The 14,166-nt window shown below is 32.7% G+C and overlaps 1 protein-coding gene across 1 annotated transcript; it reads left to right on the top strand.

Annotated features, from left to right (window-relative positions):
• Positions 1 to 427: 427 nt before the first annotated feature.
• On the top strand, positions 428 to 11,241 carry LOC134727844 (fibrinogen-like protein 1). The gene is made up of 3 exons (XM_063592237.1): positions 428 to 455; positions 1,041 to 1,157; positions 11,018 to 11,241. The coding sequence occupies exons 1-3, from the start codon at positions 428 to 430 to the stop codon at positions 11,239 to 11,241; spliced, it is 369 nt and encodes a 122-aa protein (XP_063448307.1).
• Positions 11,242 to 14,166: the final 2,925 nt, after the last annotated feature.

Below are 14,166 nucleotides of genomic sequence, written 5' to 3'. Positions count from 1 at the left end.
ACTCCATTTGCGACACTAAAATTTACGTTTTACGAAAGCCAAGCTTAGAATACAATACAGTTATCTCATAATTTTATGCGAATTTTAGATTTCTTTCATGAAACATAAAAAATATTACAAAAAAAACCCACTTCAATAGTCAACCCAAATCACCATCAATTTCTTTATCTGAAGATCGTGTTCACTGTTACACCAGTTTCCACGTGGTTTGAGTAGTCAAAATCCTGAACACTAGACTGTTATACGTTCGAATCACGTTCGAATCCGCCACATGGCAGATACGAGTTTGACTCTGATTCATATTGATTAGGGTTGTCAGTTTTCTTTTTGGGCACTCCGACTTCCTCTATCAAAATAAAATGATATGAACGATATAGCGCAAGAGTGATAAAAAACATGCAAATAATAAAGGGATAGAACTTCATTAATGGAAATTATCTTTAAATCCACAGATGGTTTGTGTCAACTATTTTCATAGATATATTTTAAGCTTCTAGGTTACATTGATTATTTCTAATCTGTTTCAGGTAATTGCTTAAAATAAAAAGATGAAACTTGAATTTTACAGACGCATTTACAACTGATTTACAAAGTTATCTCCCTAAACCAAGATCTATACTCTTAATAAATCAATACATTAATACATAATTTGTTCGTCTCTCCTCAAGTATTGATAGAGTAATACTTGTTATGCTTTCAATTTTTTATTTGATGTTTGGTGTTTAACTCCTCTTTCAATAATCTTTGATATATTACCAATTTGTATAAGTGGATGTCAGGATGTCGAAATAAAACATGGTACTTCGGAGAGGAAAAAATGACCTAATCTTAAAAACTTCGATCAGAAAAGACCGCACCGACCTTTAGCGGGTTGTTACTAAAAAAATCAGTGTTAACAGTCTTACGATTGTTGTTTATTTTTTACACGGCTTCGCCAACAAGGCTTCTTAAAAGGTTTTTGTTAAAGCGTTTGTGATGAAGTAAAATGTAGAAAAGAATACATTACAAGGTATATTTTATTTAACTGTACTTTATTACAGGAGATAGCCTTACTGCACAAGAGGTATCATATCCACCAAATGGATATGGGTTCACAACATGGGATAGAGACAATGATGGATCATCCAATATAAATTGTGGAGAGATAGAACATGCTGGTTGGTGGTTCAACTTGTGTACTGAGGGCAATCTAAATGGGAAGTTTTACAATGGTGGAATGATTGAGAAAGACGGGATATACTGGGAAGCTTGGAAACTGTCGCACTATTCTCTAAGAAGTGTATCGATGAAAATAAAACAAGTTTAAAAAAATTTCATAAGTGACTGATGGAAACATTAGATACAGATTGAACATACAAATTAATGATACACGGAGAACTGAGTTCTTTTGAGAAGAAAACGTTCACTTTTTTATATAAATTTCTTTTACGCAGTTGATTTATCAATGTTAAATAATTTAGTTATTGAATTTTGTTTTAGTTATTTATGACATATGCTAGTTATCATGTTGTATCATATTGTTTAAGGTAATAGTAAGAAATGAAGAGTTTGGTGATCTTTTATTCACATTATTTAAAAAATTGTAAGTCTGGTATCTTTGATGAAATGTTTTAACAATGTATTATGACTCCGATTTAGATCGTCGTTATATCATTAATTGACAGTTATTTCAATTGAAGACTGTATATTCATTTCTCTTTCTTATCTTTGTTTTATTGCATGTTTGATATTTGATTTTCAGTTTTGAAATTAAAAACATTGTTCTACACAAGACTTTGTTATGATTTATCCTAAAGGTTTTTTTTTGCTTCGAAATGTCAATTTATAGTTTTGTTCATCTTCGTCATTCGTGCATTGGCATCTTTAAGAATATACAAAGCGGAATCTCTAAATTACTTAGTGCTTGACAATGCTGTTAACTAGTTTTACAGATACGTCAACCGTCTTTCAATTACACACATGATTGGAAGTTCAAAAATTAGTATACATCTCTTTACGTGTTGTTCCTGAATTGAAAAATAAACACGAAACTGTCATATGTTATTAAAGTCAGCGACAGGATATAAAAATTGAAAATAGCACGTATGAATTTCATGAGTTTGAAGCGCTTTTCTTGCTGGGTTTACTTAATTCACGAACGCTCAAAGCCGAATATTTGAGAGTTAAGGATGTGAACGAACCGAACCATAAGTCGAACATCGTTGTGTTGAATTCACTTGTGTCGAAAACGCGGATGTGTCGAAGTAACTGAACGGTCCCTTTAAAATATTTCCCTTTTATGAGCCGAACTCTGCTGATTTTAAAACTCAATTAAGTAGAGAAAATGTAAAAGAGTGGCGAAAGATACGAGATGGACAGTCAAACACATAGATCGAAAATAAACCGACAACGGCATGGCTAAAAAATAAAAAAAGACAGACAAATAATAGTACACATATTATTTGTCTGTCTTTTTTTATTTTACAAGACACAACATAGAAAACTTAAGATTAAACATTTGGAAATCTTTTATTAACATTTTCCTTGTGATCAGAAACCCTCTATCAAGGAAACAATGATGGGAAACACATACCCATGAATATCATATCAATTGGGAGATATATACTCCGTATGTAGGCTGGAATATTGAAATGTAAAATTCACAATTGGGAAGGTAAAATCATCTCTTTTGTCGTAAAGTTTTGTTTTCAATCGACCCTCACTGTAAATTTTTAGATGTAAGTCAAGATATGAGACGGACTTAATTGTATCTGCTGTATCCTGTATCTCTAGTATGATGGGATAGATGAGTTCAACATAGTCACCGAATTTTGAATTATTAAGTGAGAGAACATCATCTATATAGCGGAAAGTAAAGTTAAAGGATATTGCTAACTTCTAATCTTTCTTCCTAACAAGTTCCTGTATGATGTCAGCCTCATATTAATAAAGAAACAAGTCGGCAAGATGATGGAGCACAATTTGTTCCCATTAGAATGCCGACAGTCTGTTTAACAACACGTCCTCCAAACGTAACAAATATGTTGTCAATAAAAAAATCAAGCATCTTGATTATGTCAGTTTCAGATAATTTTTGGTTTGAATCAGAGTGATCCTTTACAAAGTAGGATTAATCTCTCCCCAAGACAAGATATTGGTATCTATGCTCGCCATTCTCTTTTTATGAACGAAAGCAATACCAATTCTTTCAAATTGTCTTGTTATAGTTTGGAATGGGGAATAATTGTGTAAAGTGTAGAAAAAGTCAAATGCTTAGTACTATTGCAAGATGAGAGATCTAGAGTCTTAGATTATATGTACTTGATTGGAATTGCTTAGTATCCACATCTGATTCAAGTCTAATCGTCCCGTCGTTGTAAAATAAATGTCAATTTACCCCGATGTCTAGAGGTTCGTAAGATGCAGACTTAATAATAAAAATTCAAATCAGATGTATTCTTTCCAAAAGAATTTAAATCTGTATTAACATACTTTGTTGTATAACAGTTGGAATGACATTTTCATCATGTGTTTATGGGGAACGGCAATCAACATCTTTGTTGATCGTCCAAGCAGAACATTAGTGTGTTGAACATATTTGACCTGAAATACAAACACAAAACGCATTTAAATGACCCGAGCCGTAGTTAGATGAATCCTAAGGTTTTTGTGTATTGATTTTATCAACGAATATTTTGTATTTGTTCTTAAATTATTATGAGGGAGCAACAATTATAGATATTGAATACACAATCAAAAAGTGTCATATCGAAAAGGAACACTCTTCAAAATACCTAGTTCACACTTATCGCATACCGTATTTTTTGCATTCAAGATTAACGACGATACAATCGACCTCAGAAGAGTCGAACCTAAGATAAGAATAACACGTTTATTCGTTCCCTTCGACTTCAAAATTAGAAGATTCGAATGTATTCGATTGGCAACAATTGACCCCCTTTTGTTACAAAAGAGAGACGAAAGATAACAGAGGGAGAGTCAAACTCATAGATTGAAAATAAACTGACAACGCAATAGCTAAAAATAAAAAGACAAACAGACAGAGATATCAAAAACCTGTTTAACCCCGCCGCAATTTTGCGCCTGTCCCAAGTCAGGAGCCTCTGGCCTTTGTTAGTCTTGTATGATTTTTAATTTTAGTTTCTTGTGTATAATTCGGAGTTTAATGTGACGTCCATTATCACTGTACTAGTATACATATTTATAAGGGGCCAGCTGAAGACCGCCTCAGGTAGCGGGAGTTTCTGGCTACATTGAAGACCCATTGGTGGCCTTCGGCTGTTGTCTGCTCTATGGTCGGGTTGTTGTCGCTATGACAAATTCCCTATTTCCGTTCTCAATTTTAAATAATAGTACAGAAGACACAACCTAGAAAATTAAAGACTAAGCAACACGAACCCCACCAAAAACCAAACTTGTTCCCATATTCTTAAAAAATAACTGTTTATGGCCACTCCCATTGAAGAGCTTTACAGATTTAGTTCAATTGATAATTTTGATAACACTTTACGTAACTTTGATTTTTGCTATAAAAAATCAAGATATTTAATATTTTACACGGGGGATTTATCTTAGGTGACCTGTACATAAAAAGATTATACATACCAGGATTACATATTTGAACGTTAGACGCGCGTTTCATCTACATAAGACTCATCAGTGACGCTCAAATGAAAGCATCAATTAAAAATGCAAAATAAAGAAGAGTTAAATTGGGACCCCAAGCTCCTTAAAGTTTTGCCAACTACAGATTAGGTATTATATTCCTGAAAAAGATGAGACTTAGTATTTCAAAAAGATTTTAAAAAAAATAAGAATGATCATATAATTTATAATTCATGTCGATACAGAAACTTCTGGAATTTTGATACCCTCATGGAGAATAACTCCATCAGCATTTGCTTATACCCAATAGTTGTAAACAATATTTATCAAAGGTACCAGGCTTATAATTTTATACGCCAGACGACCGTTTGTCTACAAAAGACTCACCAGTGACGCTCAGATCAAAATAGTTATCAAACCAAAGAAGTACAAAGTTGAAGATCATTGAGGACTAAAAATTTCAAAAAGTTATGTCAAACACGGCTAAAGTAATCTATGTTTGGGATATGAAAATCCTTAGTATTTCGAAAAATTCTTAATTTTGTAAACAGGAAATTTATACAAATGACCATACAATTGAAGTTCATGTCAACACCGAAGTGTTGACTACTGGGCTGGTGATACCCTCGGGGACGAAACGTCCACCAGCGGTGGCCTCGAACTAGTGGTTTAAATGGATATCAAATGTACAAGGATTATGATTTAATACGCCAGACGCGCGTTTCGTCTACATAAAAAGCATCAGTGACGCTCAGATCAAAATAGTTATAAAGCCAAACAAGTACAAAGTTGAAGAGCATTGAGGACCCAAAATTCCAAAAAGTTGTGCACTCGTAGTGTTGAATTAAAGAACAATGCAATTTTTGCTAAAAGTATTACAATTCATTATGCTATTAGTAATTTTTTTTCATATGCTGAATTGTACTGTGTTAATTGTTGTTGGCCGCATTTTTCTAATTGGTCCAAGTTTTTATCAATTAATAATGAATCTTTATCGCTTTCCAAGATAACAGACAATTCCACCATTTTGATCTATTTTAGCCTTGGTGTTAGTGTATGTTCATGGAATTCTTATTAATTGGGAAGATTTTAAAAGATAACATTAAAGGATGTTTGTGACCAATGTTTTTTTTTCCCGTTGAAAAAAAAAAGTTTCAGAAAAAATTGATTTTGTTAAAGGGAAACTTCGGAAAAAAATCAAAAATTGATATTATGTTCATTCTGTAAAAAAATGCTCAAATTCATAGATATTAAAGTTTTATTCTGCTAGATAAGCGATCACCATCGATTTTAAATTTAGAGTATCAATTCTCTGCGTTCGGCCATTTTGTCTTCTTTCCCGAATAATAACAACGATATGTCTATAAACCACAAAGGAACAAAACTACAGTAACCGATGTAGTCGTAATTGCGTGTCGATATCTTGTCAATCGTACGGTTGTTTTATCCGACTAACAAACTTGATACGGAAAATATTCTTAATTTTATAAATTACCATGGTCTGTTGTTTTTAAACTGTTGATATTGGAATTAGGTAAAAAGTCAAAGTTGAAATCATAAAAAAATGTTCCGTGAAAATTGTTTTCGAAAATCTAATTTGTTCATAATTCTTTAAAGTAATAAACTTTTTTCAAATAAATTCTGATTTTCCCTCATCTGACCACCAGCATGGCTAAAGGTATTACTTCCAAAGGTATTGTGAGGGGTGTGAGGTGACACGTCCAGGTATTCAAGCGATTTCCTGTCGGGCTTGCAAGTTCATGCATCGTTTCACTTCTGCAGGTATTGATCAGTGTACACGGCCGATAACTTATAACTTTCCATTTTGAACTATCAGATGTATAATATACAACTCTGTCTTACTTGTCAGTACTAAACTCATACGCTTGTTTATAAATAACATTTCTGGTGTAAAGAATATTATTCATAAAAATATAAATAATACCCTAAAAATAAGATTTGATGAAATTAAATTCTATTTAAATATTTTTTCCAAGGGTGAATTTGGGAAAATGTAATATATACTCATTGTCAATAGTGAAGGACGGATTGGAACACACCAGAAATATTGATTTAAAAAAATGTAGGCACTTGTCGACGATTCGTTTATACGACTGGGTAGAAAGTTACGGAACTATAGCGCAATTTAAATAAAGGCAACAGTAGTATACCGCTGTTCAAAACTCATAAATCCATGGACAAAAAACAAAATCGGGGTAACAAACTAAAACCGAGGGAAACGCATAAAATATAAGAGGAGAACAACGAAACAACACCGAAACGCAACACACACAGAAACGGACCAAGCAACAGACAAAACACCACGAGAATAACAAATATAACAGCAAAACCAAATACGTGAATTTGGGATAGACAAAATATATACATAAAAGTGAGAATGGAAATGGGGAATGTGTCAAAGAGACAACAACCCGACCAAATAAAAAAACAACAGCAGAAGGTAACCAACAGGTCTTCAATGTAGCGAGAAATTACCGCACCCGGAGGCGTCCTTCAGCTGGCTCCTAAACAAATATATACTAGTTCAGTTATAATGAACGCCATACTAATTTCCAAATTGTACACAAGAAAATCAAATTAAAATAATACAAGACTAACAAAGGCCAGAGGCTCCTGACTTGGGACAGGCGCAAAAATGCGGCGGGGTTAAACATGTTTGTGAGATCTCAACCCTCCCCCTCTACCTCTAACCAATGTAGAAAAGTAAACGCATAACAATACGCACATTAAAATTCAGTATACATTGAACATAAGAAAAAAAACATATATTTTGAATAAATTGGGGTAAAAGTTTTGAAATAGACTAGTCCACGTTTGCCAACAGTATGTTATCATCGAAAGTCGATAGACTATTGTATACCAGAAGAAGAAGAAGAGAACGAATTTGATTTAAATACAGGTCGATGTATAACTTTTGCTTTGGTTCACTGAAGTTGTGGACATAGTAAAATCACAGATTTATATTTCAATAAGATTGTTCTCGAACAAAGGAAAGAATTCGTCATCACAATTGTTATATATATGCCACTGGACGAAACTAATTATCCCCAAGGGATGTGAATATTTCGCCGGGAAACTATTGAGTATCAAAGTTTCAAATTAATTTCGGGATTTATTTTCTTTCATGGTATTCAATAACAGAAAAAAGAATAAATTACTTGTCTGCTAAATAGGGATATTCTTGTCGGATAAAAGACTTTTAGTTATATTTAAAAAAAATAGGGAAATATGACATTAAATTGGTTCTGTCTTTTTTTTAAACATCGTTAAAAAGATGTGTGTCAAAGGTGAACGCCATAAGAACCCTGTAATACTAGTACGAGAGTATAACATGTAAACAATCCTTCTTAATAATATGGTTGTATTGGAAATATTTTCATACAGATTGACAACTCATGGTCCGATATGCATGTAATATTTGCCACTTGACGCCCATAGTTCTTTCTACCATCATCATCTTATTCTTTGATATTGCTGTAATCATCGATGGTTCACACCCAAACAAAATGGAAGTAATGTACCTTCAGAGCTTCTCCGTGTTATACACCTGTGAAACTTATATATATAGACGAAATTTCTGTATTGAAATGAATCTACATCTCACAAACAGGATTTTCAAATAACGATTTTGAGTAATCAACTTACAAACCAATATAAACGTATGGCAAGATATAACCATGAAGCAATTTATTTTTTGTCAAACGCAAGAACTCATCACTACCATAAACGTATACGTATATATGCATGCAGTTTCAAATATCAAGAACAAGCGGTCGATGTCGATAGTCCGTTTTCTAACTGTTCAGAGTTAGACATGTCACTTGTTCGTTCTTGGAAGCCTTCATATTCCCCGTCCAACGATGGGAACTCTTTCTGATTGTGTTGACTATAAATGCTTGTATGATAATTCTGTCGTTTATCTGTACAAGTGGTTGCATTTCCTCTCCTTTCCCACCAAACAAACGAACGAAACGCTACTAGTCTGCCTTCTCTGGAGCTCATCCTAAATGGCGCTTATACGTCAGGAAACGTACATGTATACTAATAATGATTGTTTCAAGAACAACGATGTATGGACGAACTATTCTAAATTCGTCAATATCAGTTATGCATGACTAAGATATAAGTTTTATTACAACTACTGTATTACTTATTTGGATTAATGACGGCTATCATGTTCAACATTGCACAAATATTATCATAGAATTTAAAAAAAAGATGTACAAAAATCCTCAAAAAAAGTAATGCCTTAGCTAAGATAATTGGTATTCTTTTCACAAAAAGTTCGTGTAAATGATTGTCAAATGAATTTAATTATGTAAGAATGAAACGTTAAAAAGAAACTAAAAAAAAAATCATGCATGTTCTATGTTGTATTTTTTATCAATTAAAAACTTTAAAAGTGCGATAGTTTTATTAGCATTTAAACACAGTCAGATTTGAATACAAGTTAAGAAATTCCGGTAAAGTCAATGATATCAAACAGATGTGCAACGGTATATCAAATTGGGTAATATTGCATTTTGTTTTTATTAAAGATTAAAACTACTATGTTTTACTTCATATTTGAATCTTTACGCCAATTGCCGCTAAGAAAGTAATCAAAAATCGTTTCCTTTTATTTTTATACACTTTCGGAATTACGAATCTGAATTTTATTTTCAATTAATTTACACAATTTAATTATTGTATCTTTATTCTCATCGTGTATTGAATCTTAGTGTATTAAATTAAATACAGCATACTCTTTCTAATACTTTCTGTTTATCCTTTCCAAATAACAACATTCATATCTGTGTACGCTTGAACTCACACTGCGGCTACATAGCTACAAGGTAAACGAAATGACCTCAAGCCGAGAAATATACAGTGACCTTTACAAAATAATATACACACTCTGCTCACACATTAGTTGCATTGAAATGATTATCAAAACAATATCAGTAAAAATGTTTAATAAATATTTTATGAAAAAAATCTCAACAATATTTAATGAAATTTATTCGAAAACATTTAATAGAGATAATTTTATAGGAGTTTAATTCAATCAATACAAAACGGTACATGCATATTCATTTTCGATCATTCTTATATTGTGGTTAATAACTACGACCATTCGTCAGCTGTGCGCTTTTAATGACGTCTATTGTCGATAAGCTATAAGATTTAAACAGATTTTATTTTTTTCCCAGAATTCAACAAATCGGGCTAAAACGTAACGACCCACTCGAGAATTCAACCAAAAAAGTTACAAATACTTGATTTTCTCCGTTATTAGAAGGAATATAAATTTAAAACTTTGCAAATGTGTTTTTTATTTTAAGATGAACATAATTAGATGATAAGTAAAAAATCGCGGAATTTCCCTTTAAATCTTTAGGTCAGCGAAAACGATAGACGACGGTCGCCAAAAACGGGTAAAAAAACGAACAGTAATGGAAGTTAAAACGGAAAGTCCTTTATAAAATGGCAAAATCAAAAACCAAAAGAGGATAATAGCTCTTACGTTTTTCCCGTTTGGCAAGGCAAGCTTATACATGTTATAGGAAAAGGAAAATATAATCTTACTATTGTGGATGAAATCATGAAAATCTAGCACGTACACGTTTGAACAAAATGCGAATTGCACACCAAAAGTTTATCTGAAGGGCATTTTGTCTCGTAGTAATGTAAAATATATTATCACGAGACCCTTACTTTGAAGGATATTTATTCAGAGATTTTTTTAATTATTTATTTATCTTTATTGTGTTCATATATTCATTTAATCTTATTGATATTTTTTTTTGTCGGAAACGTTCTACTTTGAACTAAAGAAATGAATGGTCTAATAGAATGACAATGTTATTAGCCGACAAAAAGAATTTCTACATATAGAAATATTGTTTCCTTTATATATAAATATTATAAAGGGTTTGAGATCCGATTCTGTTAAACATTTCCCGCAAAAGGAAAACATTTCAGTTGCCAAGGTATGTATTTATATTTAAGTCAAAACATTACAATTCTCTATCGAACTACACAAAGTATTATTAGATTTATTTCACTTGAATGGGCGGGGTTTAAGAAGTTCGCTTATTTTAGACCAGTCCACCTACAAACAGGAGTTTAGGGATAAACCCATCAATGAAGTGTCCCGTTATTTGTTCCATATCATTCACTCAGTTCTTTTGTATATGCGTTTGATGACACCGATAGGTGATTAGAATTCGATAATAAGTATGACGGCAATCATCCTTATCACACACATCTTCAAATAGATTGTCCTAATGCAAATTAAAACATAAGCTCCACCCGATCAGTTAAAATAACATTGGTAATATAATGCCTGTGTTAAAACAAATTAATTGGCAATAATCACCATCAATATTATCACAAGTTTCAATCTTAGGAGACAGTCTTACTGCACCAGATGTAACATATCCACCAAATGGATATGGGTTCTCAACATGGGATAGGGACAATGATGGATCATCCCATAAAAATTGTGGAGAGATAGAACATGCTGGTTGGTGGTTCAACTTGTGTACTGAGGGCAACCTAAATGGGAAGTATTACAATGGTGGAATGATTGAAAATGACGGGATATACTGGGAAGCTTGGAAACTGTCGTAATATTCTCTCAGGAGTGAAAATAAAACAAGTTTAATCATTTTTATATGCGACTGGTTGACAAAAAATTAATCCGAATTGTGCATATGAATTAAATAATACACGAAGAACTGAGTTCTTTTAGAAGAAAAGGTAGACTTTTTTATAAATTTATTTTTCTTAGTTGACATATCCAATGTTGAATAATTTAGTTATTGATTTTTTTTTTGGTTATTTATGACATATTCTAAATTTGGTGACTATGTGGAACGCATCTATTCCATCGAACTAGAGATAAAGGATACAACAGATACAGTTAAGTCGGCTTCATATCTTGACTTACATCTAGAAGTTGACAATGAGGGTCGGTTGAAAACAAAACTTTACGACAAAAGAGATGATTTCAGCTTTCCAATTGTGAACTTTCCATTTCTAAGTAGCAACATTCCAGCAGCACCTGCATACGGGGTATATATCTCCCAATTGATACGATATTCCCGTGCTTGCATTTCCTATCATGATTTTCTTGATGGAGGGTTGCTGCTCACAAGGAAGCTATTAAACCAAGAGTTCCAAATGGTGAAGTAGAAATCATCCCTTCGTTAATTTTACGGACGTCATCACGAGTTGGTTGACCGTTATGGAATAACCGTTTCACAAATGATATCGGATATGTTCCTTACGTCGTTACTACAATCCCCTTCCCTTTCATGAATGTGACCTACCGAATTAGACTATTTACCGGATTTGTTATCACATAAGAAACACGACGGTGCCACGTGTGGAGCAGGATCTGCTTACCCTTCATAAGCACATGAGATCACACCTAGTTTTTGGTGGGGTTCCTGTTGTTTATTCTTCAGTTTTTCTATGTTGTGTCATGTGTACTATTGTTTGTCTGTTTGTCTTTTTCATTTTTAGCCATGGCGTTGTCAGTTTGTTTTAGATTTATGAGTTTGACTGTCCCTTTGGTATCTTTCGGCCCTCTTCTATATATCATGTTGTATCAAATTGTTTAAGGTAAGAAATGAAGAGTTTGGTGATCTTTTATTCACATTATTTACCAAATTGTAAGCCTGGTATCTTTGATGAAATATTTTAATAATGTATTATGACTCCGATTTAGATCGTCGTGATATTTGATCTTCCTTTTTGAAATTAAAAACATTGTCCTACATAAGACTGTGTTATGGTTTATCCGAAGGCTTTTGATTTGTTTTTGCTTCAATATGTCAATTTATAGTTTTGTTCATCTGCGTCATTCGTGCATTTAGTGGAGTGACAAATCGTGAAAAAGTCGCATATTTAAAGAGTTTAATGTACCGAAATACCTCCAGGCTGAAAATCCACATGAAGATAGAGTTAACATCATACTTTCATTTTAGCCCTGTCGTAGAGTTTTCCCACGGTACAGTGTTTTGTTAAATCGCGTTAAAGTGTGACTTTCGGATTTTTTTCTTTTTCATTTTCAAACATGGGAACGCTTATGATAAACACCCGAATAAAGATGTCATCAAAAAATTGGTTTCAGATGAAAGAATTATGTATCAGCTTTTATTTGACATCAAACTTTAATATCATGTGAACATATTAATTGAGTGAATTGGACGATTTTTAATTGTATGTTAAATTTTTTTCAATCTTACCTTCTGTCAAAGTATATTACATTTTATATATATATTACCTACAGTAAAATAGTGAAACAACTAATACTAAGAAGTTTTGATATATACAAGTTTGATAGAACATAAACATTAACAAGCCTTTTTATAATACCAATCACATAGCAGTAATACTACTCAATTTTTCACATCAATAAATCATGTCAAGCTCCCTTTTCCTATTTTCCCCTGTGATATGAAATGTTGTGTTTTTTACAATGAATTACTTAAGTTTTATATCATATAGATATAGATATGTATCAATAGATGTGTCTATGTGCTTGTTTACAGATCTTTCATGTTGCGAAAAGAATGTGAAAAGCTGTTTACGATCGTTCGAAATTTCAAAATTATTTCTATCTTGACGATGTATTCCAACATCTCTGATAAATATTTTGACCGGTTAATTAGTAGATGACAATTATTTTCAAATGGATAAGGTTTACAATTCACACTCAAGTGACACTGATTGGAAATGTATAATTTAACTGATTGTACATGTGTGATATCCCTTTATGAAAAACCAGTACACCCCTGATCAGATAGATGGTATTGGTATTGTCCAGCCTTCAACAATAAGTAAAGCCGTTACCGCATAGTCAGCAATAAAAAGTCCCGAATTGACAAATGTAAAACAATTCAATTCAGAATAATTAATGGCAAAATAATAAACGAACAACGAAAATGTAACACAGCAACAAATGACAACCACTGAATAACAGACTCCTGACTTGGGTCTTGCACATACAGAATGTGAGCGCCCAACCCTCCCCTAACATGGGACAGTGGTGTATATAAATAGAAGATGTGGTATGATTGCCAATGGGACAACTCTTCACAAGAGACCAAATGACACAGAAATTAACAACTATAGGTTACCGTACGACCTTCATCAATGAGCAAATTCCATACCGCATAGTCAGCTATAAAAGGCGTCAAAGGAACAGTAAAGTTTTTTTGCAAATGGCGGTAAATCGAAATTGTTCTTCAAGTCAGTGAATGCAGACCAAATAGAGATTGTAAGAAATTTCTTGGTGCATCCAAAAATAAACATGGGTTGATAAGATTTGTAGGTTCTTATATAGTAACTATTCACTATGACAATACAGTGATTTTGATTTGCAAGAACATGACGAAATATTTCTAGCTTGATCTTTTCAAAATCTTTAGACTGTGAAGCAATTATATGCAGGATATGTAAGTGAATGAAGAGGCAGATATAAGAATTATTCTGCTTCCTCTGTTTGCTATTGAACAAAAAGTGAAAAGTTTTTCTAGACGTTGCATC

Source organism: Mytilus trossulus, chromosome 8, assembly GCF_036588685.1.
Source record: "Mytilus trossulus isolate FHL-02 chromosome 8, PNRI_Mtr1.1.1.hap1, whole genome shotgun sequence".
NCBI classification, from domain to species: Eukaryota; Metazoa; Mollusca; class Bivalvia; order Mytilida; family Mytilidae; genus Mytilus; species Mytilus trossulus.
This window is presented reverse-complemented; position numbering and strand designations above follow the sequence as displayed.